We start from the raw sequence: 17,071 nt of genomic DNA on the forward strand, positions 1-17,071 counted from the left end.
CAGAGAGGTGTGGCTTAAGGTGGCTCCTCCCCTTTCCACCAAAATGGCGGCTAGCTTCACAGAGTGAAAGGCTAGTGGGGGAAGGCTCCTGATTGGCTAAGTGACGGTCTGACACTTAGTATGGGAGATTTTCAGCCCTTTGCCCACTCCCTAGGCTTCAATAAGGCTTAGTTCTGATCATAACACGAATAATTTCACTTACTTGGAGGAAGCTTTGGATTTTTGAGGTCCTCTCTCGCATTCTCTGACCAACATATCAAACAATGACTTGAGTATATTTGTCCACTTCTTTTTATCACAGGCAAGGCTTCCAACTTCTAACTGACCACTTGGATTATGAATTACAATTTGAAGATAAAAAAATTCGATAAGCTTTGCCTGAAAGGAAATATTTAATTTTAATTAACGAACAATGATTAACTAAATTAAATAAAATGGAATTACTTGAAGAGAAAACGGAATGGTTTTGGACCAAAAATTCAAAAAATGTGGAATGGTTTTTTCTCCCAAGGAACAGACACAAAGACGAAAATCGAGTGCAAGTCTCCTACTGAAGTCGAGTGTGGCTTGCACTAACCCTTCGTAGTGGTTAATTGTTTCATCCCTTAGTGGAGAAAAAACATCAGTGTGCACTTTTGCATGAAGAGATTTCCAATGTGTTTAAAAGATAAGTTTGAAAGATATGATCCATAAGTTTGACAGAAGTTCGTAATGCAAGAGACTTAAAACTCGACAAGCGAGAATGGCAGACTACACTCGGTTAGTGGAGCAGTCCATCTTTCTATTTAGTCTGTGGTAAGCCTTTGACAGCGCCTCACCAGGCGTCGTTTTACCTACGTCACTTCGTGACAACCTCCAGCTTGTAGCAAATGATAAACTTATGGAACATATCTTATGAACTTATGATAGTATTTAAAGTGTGATTGGGCGATGTCAAATGAGTGTGTTTCGTCTGCTTAAACATAGCGAAAAGACGCCCATCCCAATAGGGACTTGGCAATTCGGGCTTAACTCCGCCCCCAAGCGCCATTAAGGTATGTTTTTTTAACAGAATGAAAGCTATATAAGCCCCTCCTCCTGGTATGTTTTTAGCACTAGTGGAAGGTAACCTGACGTTGCATGACGTAGTACTGCCAAGTCCCAATTAAAGTCACTTGTGAAATTTACCCATGCCCAGTAGAGAACATTTGATGGAAGATATAAGCTTGATATAGACCCCTCCCCTTCATAACAAGTTGACTTTCCTTACGAACTCCAGTTATAGCTTGCCGAAGGCTAGTGGGCGGGATTTGTACGTACACTTATAAATCCCGCCCACAACAAATGCCTTCTGCCTTCTCCAAGCCATCCAAAACTGGAGTTCGTAAGGAAAGTCAACTTGTAGGGGAATCACGTGACCCGCGCTTTGCTATAAGAAATAATGCAAATACTTACCCGATTCGAGTGAAAATTTCTTCGAGCAACTGAAAAATCTCTTCTACCACCTTAGGCTCGAGAACAATATTCTTGCTTATGTAAAGAAGTTTCTCGAAAACTCCCAGAATAGAACTTAACTTCCATCCTTCGGGAAGTGTCTTAAAAAATCCCTTATACGTTTTAAATAAAGCTACCAAGAAAAAAGAATGATATACAAAATAAACTTCAGCAATTAAATTTCTCGATCTGTATAAATTTTTTCCAGCAACTCATTGGGCGAAAATACCAATAGGGACTTGGCAATTAGGGCTTAACTCCGCCCCCAGTGCCATTATGGTATGTTTTTTTTTTCAAACAGAATGAAAGCTATATAAGCCCCTCCTCCTGGTATGTTTTTTAGCACTAGTGGAAGGTAGCCTGACGTTGCATGACGTAGTACCTACTGCCAAGTCCCTAGGCTATAATACCCTTTTAGCTTTTTGCCACAAAAAAAGTAGTACAAAATATAGTTCCAAGATCTATTTATATAATATTGTTGGGATATTTTTAATGGAGTAATTAAAGCAAAATAATAGAGAATTTCCGGCTTGTTCGAAATTTATAAGTCTACCGGCGCGCCATCTACGATATAAAATAAATGTGTTTGACGTCATAAACGGAAACTACTCTGTACTGCGAGCTGAAGATGAGCGTTAAAAAATAGCAACAAGTTTTGCCCCACTTTCCACTCCCACTATTTGAATAAAGCTAGTCTCGGCCTGTGGTTTAGTTTAAACAAATCCCGCTAGATGCTCCCATAATCGAGGGGTGGAGTTGACTGACCCACTAAGCTTAGCACAGGTCAGTTTAAGCTCCACCCCTCAATGTGAACGAGTTCTGATTAGCTCCTTCTTTGGCAAAGTAAAATTTGTGTGTAGAAGATCAGCCAGAATGCTAGGGTTGCCACAGAGGCCGACATTTGCTTTAAAGGGTATGCGAATTTACAATTTCATATCATATTTTACCACGAAAGTGGTATTACGTTACACTTTCGAGTCACTATGCTTTCAAAATATCAAGTTTTTAACATAATTGAACCAAAGTTAATATTTTTAAAATCCATTGGAAAATCACGAAAACTCTGCAGCAGTTTCGATATATCAATAATTTTGTCTTGTCGAGCTTGTTCGCCCGTTTTATGACGTCACTATGACGTGAGGGGAAATAAAAGCGCGGGAATCCTATACGCGTCTAGAGCTTCTCGCCAGTCTAAACTTTGGGTCTGATAGCGGAAAGAGTGGCGCCATCTCTAAGGGGAAAAATATATCTGTGACGTCAGCCTACGGGAAACTTTTTAGCCTTTTGTAAAAAGTGGATTTCAAATAATTTCATATGAAGCATTTTCAAATGCATATTGCGGCCAAATAAGCAGCAGAAATCGGAGGGAGAATTAAAAGCTTGATATTTTTGAATTCACGGAAATTAATTCTATATCTTTTGTTATATAAATCAGAGCTGGTTTTTCAAATGAAGCTTATCATTCCCTTTAATGCATTTGTGGGTTATGATAAAATTTATCATCAGCTGTTATTTCTACATTTTTTCCTGTCACTGAAATCTAAAAGTTTCATAATTTTTGACAAATTAAAAATAGGTATATTTTCGCCCAGCAATAAGCCAGAATTTTTTTAATATTTTCAGTGCTAATACTTAGGAACTGTTCATGTGTGATATCCTTGACCAAAATCTCGGATGTTAAGACATCTTTCATGAGAATCAGGCTAAATTCTTGGCCAAATAATGATCTCATTTCATTTCTGTTTAAAACACTTAGAATGCACGAGAAAAAATTGGGAGGCTTAGAATTTGGACGTTCTGAAATGATAAATAATTAAATAAGTATTAATTAATTAATTAATTAAACTGCAATTAATCTCAATGTAGAATAAATCACGGTACTTCGGCCTGCGGCTTTAACGAGTGTTTTGAACAACGTAACGCAATTATTTCTCGAAGTTTCCATTGTGCTGGTTAATTTTCTTGTACCACCATCTCGAACAGCGGTTTTAGAAATGATATTATCGGCTTCTTTACTAATAAACCTCTTAACAACTTTCAACAACGAGCTCCAATTTGTTTCGTCATTTTTGGACGAATTTATGTCCAAAATTCGGACCACGCCTTCTTCCGACAACAACCTTGGAAAATTCTCAACGGCATTCTAAATAAAATTTTTTTTTTAAAATTTCGTAATTGAAATTTACAAAAAAAAAAAAATAAAAAAAAAATTTTATTTAAAAGTTCGCAATTGAAATTTAAAAAAAAAAATTTTATTTAAAAGTTCGCAATTGAAATTTAAAAAAAAAAAAATTTTATTTAAAAGTTCGTAATTGAAATTTACAAAAAAAAAAAATTTTATTTAAAAGTTCGTAATTGAAATTTACAAAAAAAAAATTTTATTTAAAAGTTCGCAATTGAAATTTTAAAAAAAAAATTTTTTTATTTAAAAGTTCGTAATTGAAATTTAAAAAAAAAAAAAAAAATTTTATTTAAAAGTTCGTAATTGAAGTTTACAAAAAAAAAAAAAAAATTATGAAAATTAATGAAATGAAAAAATACCTTTCGTTCAGTTACTTTATTTGAACATAAATGTTCAAGGCATGATATAAAAGCTCCGGATAAACGCTCCCCCATCTTTAACTATTATCTATTTAACCTTGTGTGACGACTGAAACGAAAATCGAAAAAACATGCTTCAAAATAATTTGTATAATGATCCAAAAATGTTCAATTTCATGGGATTTTAATTTTATATGATCAAAAATTAGATTGTATAAAGTGGTACTGCGAGGGGAGGAGCTACGGGGACGTGACGCCAACATGGGTAGTCTAAATAGAGCTATCTCAGAAGCCTTAGTGTGACGTCATCCATGCTATTTTCCCATAGAACCAAAAAGGTACCAAAATGGCCGCCCACTGCCATAGTTATTCTCGTGACGTTTTACCAAAACACTGACGTCATCACTGAGATTGCTCTATTGTATGGCCTGAGCTGACGACTTCCAATATGGTCGCCAAAACCGAGGTAAGGGATGGGAGGGTGTGACGTCACAACCACGACCGAGATAGCAGACTATAGAACAATAATATAGGATGTTCAAAAAAGGGTAATAGAGAGCTTTCAGTTGGAGGAGGAGTTGAGTCTCGTGAAATAATTTACGCTGCCAAGGTAAGTAGTGTGACGTACTATTATCCCATCTGAAAGCTCTCTAATATAGGACCGAAGTACAATGGCTTCTATGAGCAATTTTGAGTTGACAAGCCGTACAAATTATGAGATCAAAGTACGTGTTTTAAGGATAACCCATTGGCATTGGCTTTCAGATTCTTACTTAAATTTAAATCAAATGTTGGCTCCATACCACGTTTAACCTGGAGTGGGGAAATGTAATGTAAAGCCCCGCCCAATGACATGCGCGGTAACCACTGGATGTTTTACTTCCAACAGCAACACGTAGATGGCGGGAAAATCTAGTCTTTGGCGCGAAATTTAAAATGCTTGGTTTTAGATCATTGGTATTGATATAGATAGGCAGTGGTTATCGCGCATGTCAATGGGCGGGCTTTACATTTCCCCACTAACCCCCCTATACCTCACTCTAGTTTCACTTTGCCAAACGCAGGAACCAATCAGAAATTCTCCACGAGGGCGGAGTTAAAACATAGGCTTTGCTATCAGAGAGAATTTAGAAGGGGAGTGGAAGGGGTGGTTTGTAATGTAGCGCAACGTCGTCTGCTAAACGTTATCTAGGCAGGTCGATTTCCGGTATGATGCGTTTGTAACAGAGATATTTTAGAACACGTGACCGGAAACTCGCCTACCCCAAAAAGCTCAACGCGACATCTTGTTTGGGCGTCATCACGTTTAATAGAGTCAAAGGGGGGCCTTCCACTCCCCTTCTAAATTCTCTCTGTTGCTATATGCAGTCATAGCCCACTCGATCACGCGCTCCATGATGCCAGGAAGTATTTTTTTTTTTTTCCGATATTTGGAAAAATAATACGCGCGAAAATTCGAAAATCAAGCATTGTCTATTTTAATTTTCCCTTTGAAAGATTTTAGAGGTTAGAAATGATTAGGGTTGTAAGTCGGAAAATTTTCCGCGGAAAATTTTCCGCTCGGAAAATTTTCCGGAAAATGACCGAGCTATATTTTTCCGGAAAATTTTCCGTATTTTTCCGCTACCGGTTTCTCAATTAAAATGTTAAAACTTTAAAATTTTTCAATTGCCTTTCTTTTCAAAACATTCATTATTTTGTTTTCGGTGAATTCGGAGGGGGAAAAATTGTTTGTTAACCCTGTTTAAAGTCACAAATTATTGAAAAATCAACCACTAATATTTGGCGGTACTTTAATAAATCTACTAAAGATGGCAAAATAACTGGAGAATGTATATAATGTAAACAATGTTATGCAAATAACGCAACGTGGATGAAACGCCACTTTTCATCTGGTATGTGCAAAAAGTGTTCCCCATCTGTATTGAAAAGTTTTAAAATTAACTGCACGAAAAATGAGTCATGTCATGATATCAAAAATAAATAGGGGAAAGTGTCGGACTGCCATATTTTCCTGCCTTTGCCTTAGCTTGACATGCATTTCGAGACGCTCAAGCGCGCGAGAGGTGTTTAAAATGGTATCAGCCAATCAGATTTGTAGTTGATGATGTCATTCTTCCCGAAAATAACGCTCGTACGCCACCAAACGGGAGAATTTAGCATAGGCGTATCTCAAGGAAGAGTCACAGCCTCCGCGCTCTGTTCTATTTTCTTTAGTGTTATTTTCGCGTTTCAACGAGGTTAAAGTTTGTTTAAAACGTTAGCACCCCGAAATGAAATTAATAATGCCGCAGATGTTCTTGAAATCATCATTTAATTCAAAAAACTCATCGTTAAAATCCTTTACAATTTCGTTTAAACTTAGGCCCTGGGTTGTCATTATAAGCTAAAACGTTTTAATATTAGTAAATAACATCAATATTAGCAAACTAAATTAATAAAATCATGTACATCATCAAATTAAATTGTGGCGATAAACTGCAGTGGCCACGGTTAGCCTCAGTCAAAAGCAGCTAATGTAAAATAAAACCGCACTATTCCTTCACGCGCAACATCACAAATTATCTTAGGTACGTGGTGAATAGGCGAGGGGGATGAAACAGATTTCGCGAGTATGCATTCACCCCTCCAATAGCATGTCACAGACGAAGGAGAGAGTCCGACACTTTCCCCTATTTATTTTTGATGATATGCAACTACATTTGGTAAGTCAGCGAGGTGTAATTAGTCAAATTCGTAATTCAATTATTTAAAAAGGCTGCAGTTTCTATTTTAAAATGTATCTATTATATTAATTTCGAACTCAGGACAACAAAACTGAAGAAGCTATCGAAATATATTCAAAAGTTTGATAAATTGACTCAAAGCTCACTTAATTGCTAGTTTTATATTTTTCCGATTAGCGGAAAATTTTCCGCGTTTTATTTTTCCGGAAAATTTACAACACTAGAAATGATTATTTCAAGAACTAAATTAACAATTTTAAAATCTCGGTTTCTATCATTTAACTTTAATTTTTTGGCGTAACAATGCGTGGAGTGGCGGGAAAGACCCTGCACAAAAAATAATAGGTATTATAGGTCTAAAATGCCAAAATTATAGGATATTTATTGGTCCAAAAATTTATAAATTAATAGGTTCAAACTTAAGTTATTGGCGTTTTACAGGAAGTTATTATATAACAGAGAGTAGACTACAACTTATAACATATTTATATAAATATGATAATTATTTAATCTACCAATCAGGTACTGTGGACTAGTTGTTAATAATGTAGGAACTAAATTATTAATCATGAAAGTTTTAAATCAGATTAAAAATAAAATTTTTCCAAAATTCTCTTGATTCTTAAATTTTTGGAACTTCGCGGCGTTTTGAAGTACAATAGCTTAGCAGACGACGTGCCCTGGTTAATGGTCATGGACCAGTTTATTTATTCCAGGCTAGGGGGGGGGGTTGCTGGTAGGCCTGTGCGGGTAGTGATTTTTGGGTTTCGGGTCGGGTACGGGTAGTTGAATAAACTTCCAATCGGGTATCGGGTCGGGTACCCGGATTTCTAACGGGTACTCGAATAATTAGGCCTAGCTAAACTACCATTATAGTCGGGTGCTTTTCGGGTAGCAAAAAATCATATCGGGATGAAATACTTTTATTTGTTAAAAAAATAAGTGTCATGAAAGACTTGGATACCATTATGGCGAAAAGTACAAAAATAAGACGCTAAAGGTGGAATTCATAAGCGTCGGACGCAACGCAATTTAGTACAGGCAAAGGCAAGGCGTCGTGCGCAAACTTCCGCCTTTTGCGCACGACGCCCTGCCTTTGCCTGTACTAAATTGCGTTGCGTCCGACGTTTATGAATTCCACCTAAGCTATTAGCGAGGATTGAAATAATACTGAGCATTGTGGAAAAGTTTACTCAAACTTAAGTTCTTCTAAGTTCAAGAAACTTTGCCAAACCAATACCCGATTGTCCTAAGCCTTGTCACGGGTAATGAGCGGGAAAATTTAAATATTCGAATAATTTCGGGTATTAAGAAATTTTCGGGTACCGGGTACTCGCACAGGCCTAGTTGCTGGCCCAATGTCCAGTTTAAAAGAAAAATCCTTATTTCCCACCCTGCTCTGGGAGCCCTGGAAGTAAGCTGACGTGAAACTTTTTTCCAAAAGAGCGCCTCTAGCGGCCACTTAAAATTTCACCTAAGTAGCTGTGGGTTGAACTTAACCACAGCAGAGACTTGTTTTAAGGGTTCACCACTAAAAATAGTCCAATCATAACTTGTTCAGGGCGAGTCTTCTGGCAAAACTTGAAATATGTTTCACTAATCATCGAGTGATTGGTACACAAAAGCACTAAAGAGCAGGTACAATGGTGCCCCTTCGTGATGACTTTCCTACTGCGCAGTGGCCTAAGCTTGGAAAAGGCTATTTTAGCTCCACCCTAATACACCTGTTCTGATTGGTCCCTGCCTTTTGCAAGATAAAATTGGTGTTTAGAAGATTAGCCACTATGTTAGGAGCGTCAATGTTTTAAATTCGCCATGCACATGCACCCCATCCCATAAAATGTGTGTTTATATATTCATATTTATGGTCAACAGACAACAGCAACTAGACTATTTCAACACACACAATCAGTCTGGGAAATAGCACACTTCCTCTGGTCCACGGGACCAGTTTATTAATTGCTTGGACTAGTTTTTTAATTCAAGAAGTGGGGGTTACTGGTCCTCGGGACCAGTTTATTAATTGCAAATCTATAGGAGAACAAAGGCTGGGACCACTCCGGAGACCAGTTTATTACTGGTCCCAAGGACTAGTTTAAAAAATATCCTTATTTCCCAGACTGCACACAATGTGTGTCAATACACACAGCCATCCAAAGAACAGTGGTACCAAGGACTTGGCAGTACTAGAACATGATGCAATCTCACTCTAGCCTCCACTTATGGAAGAAAAGATACCAAGACAGGGTCGAAAAAGGTGGGTAAAATAGCTTGTACTCTGCAAGAAAGAGTGGGACAGGGGGTGTGGCTATGTCCCACTTGCCAAGTTCCAATAGGTTACCTCTGAGGTAAGGTTAACAGTAACTACAAAACCTCACAAATCACAGAATACTTAACTAAAAATCGGGAGCCATGAAAATGTAATAAAAATATAAGCGGGCATGAAAATCTAAGGTTGTCATTGTCAAGAAAGGAATCAAAGGATCCCCTCGGAATCGGAATCAGGGTTGAATTTGCATTGATTTAAGGAGTACTTTGTTATTATATGACAATGTGAGCAAAAAGTCGTTAAATTTTAAAAATTTGGATCAAAAAAATTATACTTACACGTTATTAACATGCTTAATTCTTCAATGAACATAAATCATATTAACATTAATAACCCACGATACCAAACGTCAGAATAATGCTTGCGGTTTGCACTTTGCCGCGCTCTTGGGTTAACAGAAAGATAACCAGACGACGGAACAAGGACCACATAACCAGCCATATTCCATCCATAATACGGCAACGACCAACCGAGCAACTACGTATGGCGCGTAATTCGAGTATTTGAATTCAAGTTCTTTATTCTTTATTTAACAAAATGATAATCGTACTTCAAACTCGAACGCGATCGTCTAGAATTCATCGGTAAATAATCGTATAGCCTCGACCATCAAAAGTTCAAGACAAGTTTATATCAAAGAACAAAATGTATATATATAAAGCCATAGCCCACTCGATCACGCGCTCAGGTATAAGATCTGCGGCGTGAAATTGATGGTATGCGAAACTTAGCATGCGTCTATAGAGCTATTTCAGAGGGGGTAATGGCTACGTCACCAATGCTATTTGCCCATAGAGAAACCCTCACAAAATGGCCGCCCTCTACACTCAAAGGCAAGCCCAATTTTCGTAGCAGACGAAATTTTCCCCCCTCTGAAATAGCTCTATGGGAGGAAGTTTCTTGTGCACGGAATATTTTCGTTGATTGTTCCTTTATTACAAAATTTCTTAAGGAAGTTTTTATTATTATTTCCAGCAGGGATTAATAAAATGTTAGCTTGCTGCGTTCTGCTGTCTGAGTTCACTGCAGATTTCTTCTCGTACCAATCTCCCCTCTAAGCCTACTACCCATGATTAAGTTCTGTCTGTACTTATTGGCTTCATTTTAAGCATAGCCCACTCGACCGTCATAGTTGTTTGAGCAGCCAGCGTAACGGATGTGGGCAACATTTTCCCTATAAACTCCTCCTCTTTTATAAAACCAACTATTGTTCTCTTTTCAAACGATTTAACACGCAATAAGATGAATAATTAACGAAGAAAAAACATAATATTAATTACATTTATTTTAATATTTAAGGTAATCTTGTTTCTCAACTCAAAGTTATTAAAGAAAAAATAACATCGTCTATCTGATCGATGCAGGTCTGATCGTAATCGCGTTATAGCCAGGGCCGGAAATAAGCACAGGACACTGGACATTTTGACCAATAAATTTTCCGTAGTTTTGATGGTTTGATTATGAAGATGCGGTAGTATTTTTGCACACTCTAATGAACAATGTCCTATAATTTTTCCAGTCAAAGGGGACGTCACTGGACACATGTCCTAAAAGAATTTTTCCTTATTTCCGGCCCTGGTTATAGCTTCGTATCTTCCATTCTTTTGAGCACATTCTCTTTTATTGCGGCTAGAGTAAATTAGGTTTTGTTTTGACAAACGTTAATAGTCATGCTGCAAAGTAAGAAGAAAAGAACTCCTCTCTACTAGGAGAGGTAATATTTTGGTTTTCTCAACTTGTTCGTACTGTGTTCACTATTGTATAGAGTAATATTTGCTGAGGGGGGTGAGACGTTATTGGTTTTTCAGCCAATGAAATTAACAAGCCAACAGATGGCGTCACCTTCTGGTGGCTATAGAGCTCATGTTAAATTCTGCCGCCAAAATGGCGAATGGGCGGAGTTTAATGTCACCCTCCCCGAAATCGATATAACTCTATTAACGAAAAAAAATCAACCTAGCAACAATTCGGGTAGTTAATGAGTGGTTAAAATTCCAAAGATAAACTTTGTTTAGTTTATTTTATAACAAATAGAGTTGCGAATGGTGGTTTTCATTATTATTCAGGTTTCATAGTTTTCTTAAAAGTTTTTGTTTTTATAAAGAGCCGTGCAATTTTCATTGATAATAATTAATTTAACTTTTACATGGCGTAGTAAAAAGATACGAAAAACTGTAAAAGTGCAATAACATAACCGATTCCCAAAATGAGAAAAGGTACGATAAACATCGTAATCTTCATTGCACCAGGACCTTCATTGTTTTTTTCCAATGGATTGAGGAAACAGCGAGACGTCTCGAATCGAAATCTATTGAACAATGGAGTAAAGAGGTCCGCACTTAGAACAGTGTTGAATCTGGAATCAATAACTTGGATTATCTCTTAGGCTTATACAGTATGAAAATATTCACTGGCAACAAGTCCAGATACTTCTCCTAACGCGTTAGTGTTATGCAAGAAGTATTTGTACGATAATTACGAGTTAATTAATGGGTTGTCGTAATATTAAAATAATGGTTTTGATCCAGCACGCGAGAGGGCACCAGGTCATACACGGTTTTTTCATTTTCGACCCTCTTTTAAGCTGTCCTTCTTTGAGTTGCGGGCAGGGCCGGAAATAAGAAAAATGTCTTATAAGACATGTGTTCAGTGACCCCTCCCCCCATTTGACTGGAAAATTTATAGGACATTGTCCACTGGATTGTGCAAAAACTGTCGCATCTTCATAGTCAAGCTATCAAAACATGGGAAAATTTATTGGTAATATTGTCTAGTGACTCCCTTAATTTAAAAAAACATTGGACAATGTCCAGTGTCCAGTGATTATTTCCGGCCCTGGTTGCGGGATGTTTATACAGACACGAAAGAAAAATAGAGACCAAATATTTTTAGCCGCACCATAGGGGAATTAATTAAAAATCTCTTTTGCATTTTCGGTGCCCGATTTCTCTTAGGCGGTAACCTAAAGGAAGGGGATCGGAGACGTTTAACCAAAGACCTCATGATGGATACTTAAAGAGGATTATTCGCTTATGATAATACCAACGCATTAGTACGCTTGTCATCTGTATATTATTAACATAGCAATGAATACAAACACGTGTCGAAATTGAAGTCGAACATTTTCGGGTACGGATTTACGGAATGGAATCATCGCTAATGAGGAAAGGAACGGTTCCTTCGAAACGTACAAATAGTCTTTGGTTTCCTCACACACGTCTAGCAAGTTTATATAAAGTTGCACTGCCAATTTTACATGACCGTAAGACACAGACTTTGTTTTCAGGTCTGTTACCAAAAAGTCTAGTGTTTCAAAGAAATTCGCTTTGTTAAACTTATAAACATCCTTGGTTCTTTCCAAAAGTGAAGCCTTGTCGGGTAAAAACTAAATGGAAAATGTGTAAGTTATGTTATTTAAAATTGTGGATGAAGAGAATAAACTTTTTAATCAAATTTCCTAAGATCCTTCCTTTGATATTTAACCATATAACCCATATTATCATAAGTTTATAAGATATGTTCCGTAAGTATGACACTAGCTATACTTCGTAATGCACTTACTGAAAGCTAGTTCGAGAACTACGCGAGAATTGACTACACTCGGTTCAGCCGTCCATCTTCCTATTGGCCTTTGACAACGCCTCACCAGGCGTTGCTTTACGAGAATCTATGGCGTTTCACCTACGTCACTTCATGACTAGGTCTCAATAACCAGTGACAAACTTATGGAACATATCTTATGAATTTAATGATATTATGTAAGCTATTTTAGTAAATCGTAAAACGAACCGATATTTTCGCTACTACTTTGCCGTAAGCAACAGTGTACATATGCAACTTGGGTACTTTGGCCATGTCTGAGAGTTGCTCCATGTAAGAAATTTTTGTCGGTACTGTGATTTTAGATAACAGAACTCCAGAAAACGATAAAGTCAAAACTGAAGCTCCTAGCATCCAGAATGCCCAAAATATGCGAAGTGTTTTCACTCGAAATGCTCCACTAGGATCTGTTAAAAGTAATTTACAACATGTTTGAAACGCTGATCAGTTATAAATTAAACAAACAGTATATTAAAGACTCGAATTAACTTACTTCCTTGACCTACTGGAATTACTAGCATATATTTCAAAATTTTTACGTAATTCCTTATAAAAGATGACGACCGGTTAACAAGGCTAAGCATTGCAGCTAGTACAAATGGGATGGTTGTGAAAACCAACATAATGCAAATCCAAATCTGAAAAAGCTTAAAATGGTTACTAATTCAGCAAAATCAAATTTAGAAAGAAATTGGTTTGCTAGAAATGAATTGACTCGGAGAGGTAATATTTTGGTTTTTACAACTTCTTTGAGAATTTTAAGAATGAAGCATCTAAAGGAGTAACATAAGTGAATCTTGAAATTCTACGCATCTAAGTACATAAAATATACTACTTCAAGAGGGTGAAGTGGAAAATAAAGTGAATTTTCATCGATTCTACAACTATTTATAAGACCAGTCTGCATAGTGAAACATTCAGGAAATACCTCCGAATGATTTTGAAACTCAAATTTGGTTCAGAGTTAGCAAACATATCGGAAACACTACACTCCAAGTGGAAGACCCTCCAGCGTTTCGCATTCGTCACACCCACCGAATTTTCCCAGTCCACTCAATGTCTTAAGTCAAACCTTTCATCGGCCGACATGATGACGCGCTGGAAGACCTTAGCGGGGTCGACCCCGCCTCTGTCGCCGAGACCATCACAGGTGACGCATGAGGACATGTGTCTTCGAAAGGGGGGGAACTGCAACGAGCTCTTTCTCTATACCCATATTGGGGACAACCCTTCCTCTCTCTGTCACCTACCCCACACACCTGAACCTTTCCTTCCCCTCAGGGCTATCTCTCTTGTACGCGTTCAACCTGACCGGTCAGTTCAGCCCCTCTGTGTATTACAAGTTTTTCTTAATGTCGGTATTTCCTTAAAGAAGAGTTCTTTGTTTAAATAACTAACGTCTCGTCATTCCACCGATACATGCGTTGCAATATGTAGAAGAATCGATAACAAATCACTTGATTTTCTACTTCACCCTCCCTTTAAGAGGACCAATGAGATATTTTAAAAATTTATTGGGTCGTTTAAGGTTTGTGCTCATTTTTGGGCTATGATTCGGACTGTTATTAAATCCTTTTATTTAAAATATCCAAATTGGGTCATTCCTATTTTAGAGGCCGTTTTCCATAGTGGTAAAATTTTTAGTAGCATGGTAGTAAAAATAGTAGTATTCCCCCTACGAGGAAAAGCGGAACCTATGATGGAGAAAATAGTATGAATTGCTACATTGTGCCGACTAACCATAAATTGCCGCCTTTACCAAAATTTTGCTGACTAACCATAAATTTCCGCCTTTTCCAAATATTGCTGACTAACCATAAATTGCCGCCTTTTCCAAAATATTGCTGACTAACCATAAATTGCCGCCTTTTCCAAATTATTTCTGACTAACCATAAATTGCCGCCTTTTCCAAAACATTGCTATATTACTGTCTTTTTCCGTGTAAAGAGGCGCATACTTAGCCTTTCGTGAATAAACAGGAAAAATGAAATGGGGTAATGCACTGGCCTTTTAACAAGGCGTTTTAAGTGTTCTAATTGCGAGGCCAGTACAGAATGATCATGCAAAACGAAATGTTGGAATAATACATTGGCCTTTTAACTAGGGGTCCTAAGAGACCTAATTGCGAGGCCAGTACAGATATGCCCTTACGTTCAAACGAGATTAGACCAGGGTAGGTTAGGTTTGGTTTAGTTGAGGCGGGTGAAATTCCATGTCGGGCCTCTCAAGTAGGCGTTGGTAGTGGCCTACTTGAGAGGCCATTAGAAAATAAACATGCAAAACGGAACCGTGGACAATTACACGGGCCTCTGAACTAAGCGTTTGTAGTGGCCTACTTGAGAGGCAAGTAGAGAATAAACACGCAAAATTAAACTAGGGACAATACATGGGTCTCTTATCTATGTTTTTATCGTCGCCTACTTTGCCGTTCGTGAATAGGTTAGGTGTCGGGCCGCTCATCTTCGCGTCAGTAGTGGCCAACTTGAGAGGCCAGTAGAGAATAATCAAGCAAAATGGATCCATGGACTATTACACTGGCCGCTCAATTAGGCGTCTGTAGTGGCCAACTTGAGAGGCCAGTAGAGAATAAACAAGCAAAATGGAACCATGGACTATTACACTGGCCGCTCAATTAGGCGTCTGTAGTGGCCTACTTGAGAGGCCAGTAGAGAATAAACAAAGAAAATGGAACCATGGACTATTTCACTGGCCGCTCAACTAGGCGTCAGTAGTGGCCTACTTGAGAGGCCAGTAGAGAATAAACAAGCAAAATGGAACCATGGACTATTACACTGGCCGCTCAACTAGGCGTCAGTAGTGGCCTACTTGAGAGGCCAGCAGAGAATAAACAAGCAAAATGGAACCATGGACTATTACACTGGCCTCTAAAATAGGCGTCCGTAGTTGCCTACTTGAGAGGCCAGTAGAGAATAAACAAAGAAAATGGAACCATGGACTATTACACTGGCCGCTCAACCAGGCGTCAGTAGTGGCCTACTTGAGAGGCCAGTAGAGAATAAACAAGCAAAATGGAACCATGGACTATTACACTGGCCGGTCAACTAGGCGTCCGTAGTTGCCTACTTGAGAGGCCGGCCAGTAGAGAATAAACAAAGAAAATGGAACCATGGACTATTACACTGGCCGCTCAACCAGGCGTCAGTAGTGGCCTACTTGAGAGGCCAGTTGAGAATAAACAAGCAAAATGGAACCATGGACTATTACACTGGCCGCTCAACTAGGCGTCAGTAGTGGCCTACTTGAGAGGCCAGTCTATCTATTTTGAGCGCATTTAGAGTTCTAATTTTATTTTTTGGAAATATTGTAGAGAAGATAAGGTTAAATGCGTTTCTGGTGCTCGAAAACCTCTTATTGAAAAGCTATTATTAAATTTCACAAAAACGTCTGTATCTACTGCTTGAATATTATGGCCTCCAAAACCGATTTAATACCCCATACATTATACAAATTGAAAACTTTCTGCCTTTTCCAGAAGTTTTTAATTGGTCATACGACTGACTTTTAAATGCTGTTTCATACCGCGTTTAAGTCGATCAAATGGCCGACTCGGTATGCAGTTTTACACTGCATGCGAGAACTACCCTCACTTAAACGGGTATAGTTCTGCATGTAAGAACTGCCTTAGCGACAGGGGATTTCGTTCCCTCAAGACGGAACCTTGCTATTCTAGGAGAGCGGTAGCTCTCTTAGATAAGACCTCATACTGACTTTAATGTATAAGGATGGTTTTTTGATTGGATATAACTTTTTTTGTATTGTATTAACTGCTTTAAAAAAATTCCACAGAACTACATTTCGGGCCCTCAATATGTGGTTAAAATTTCAAGAAGATCCAATCATTAGTTTATTTTATAAAAAATAAAGTTGCTAAGGGTGGTTTTCATTTCCATAAAATTAATCAGCCCTTTTGGTGAAAAAGTTAAATTTTCCCATAGAAATAACATGGAGTTTTTTTCAAATTTGGCCATTTTGTGGCCACCCTTTTGAAATGAAATATTCGTTTGTTACGTTTGGGAACGGTTTTATATCAAAATTTAAACCTTTTTCTAGGACCATTTTTAAGGTTTTTGAGAAAAATTAATTTTAAGTATGTTTAATTTTAAATTTTAAAAACTACCCCAATCTGCGATATTTTAGCATTTATACACTGTTTTATTAGGAAATATCAGCGAGACCAATGTTGGCCTTTTTTACCGACGACCGGTAATTAAGCTAGATTACCGACGACCGGTAATTAAGCTAGATTACCGACGACCGGTAATTAAGCTAGATTACCGACGACCGGTAATTAATCTAGATTACCGACGACCGGTAATTAAGCTAGATTACCGACGACCGGTAATTAAGCTAGATTACCGACGACCGGTAATTAAGCTAGAT

At 37.9% G+C, this 17,071-nt stretch overlaps 1 protein-coding gene and 1 long non-coding RNA gene across 5 annotated transcripts in view; both read right to left on the bottom strand.

Moving 5' to 3' along the window:
• The window catches only part of tefu (Serine/threonine-protein kinase tefu), a 48,537-nt gene extending 39,061 nt beyond the window's left edge, over positions 1-9,476 (bottom strand). For 3 of the 4 annotated variants that reach the window (XM_089864419.1, XM_089864420.1, XM_089864417.1), the window contains exons 1-7: positions 9,348-9,476; positions 4,015-4,123; positions 3,355-3,616; positions 3,106-3,270; positions 1,435-1,606; positions 445-604; positions 203-378 (exon numbers count right to left, since the gene is read on the bottom strand). In XM_089864419.1, coding sequence (XP_089720545.1) covers positions 203-378; positions 445-604; positions 1,435-1,606; positions 3,106-3,270; positions 3,355-3,616; positions 4,015-4,089 — 1,010 coding nt within the window. In that variant the 5' untranslated portion in view covers positions 4,090-4,123; positions 9,348-9,476. Of the gene's footprint in view, positions 1-202; positions 379-444; positions 605-1,434; positions 1,607-3,105; positions 3,271-3,354; positions 3,617-4,014; positions 4,124-4,787; positions 4,807-9,347 lie in introns of those variants that run through there. The other variant, XM_089864418.1, reaches the window with a different exon arrangement.
• A 1,568-nt stretch (positions 9,477-11,044) lies between these two features.
• Positions 11,045-12,303, bottom strand: LOC149708985 (uncharacterized). The gene is made up of 2 exons (XR_016381254.1): positions 12,168-12,303; positions 11,045-11,425 (listed from the first exon to the last, which is right to left on the bottom strand). It is a non-coding gene; the product is annotated as an uncharacterized LOC149708985 (long non-coding RNA).
• Between the last annotated feature and the right edge of the window lie 4,768 nt (positions 12,304-17,071).

The sequence above is a fragment of the Phalangium opilio genome, unplaced genomic scaffold (genome assembly GCF_054372755.1).
Source record: "Phalangium opilio isolate 3A_F unplaced genomic scaffold, DU_Popi_V2 ptg000013l_1, whole genome shotgun sequence".
Lineage (NCBI taxonomy): Eukaryota > Metazoa > Arthropoda > Arachnida > Opiliones > Phalangiidae > Phalangium > Phalangium opilio.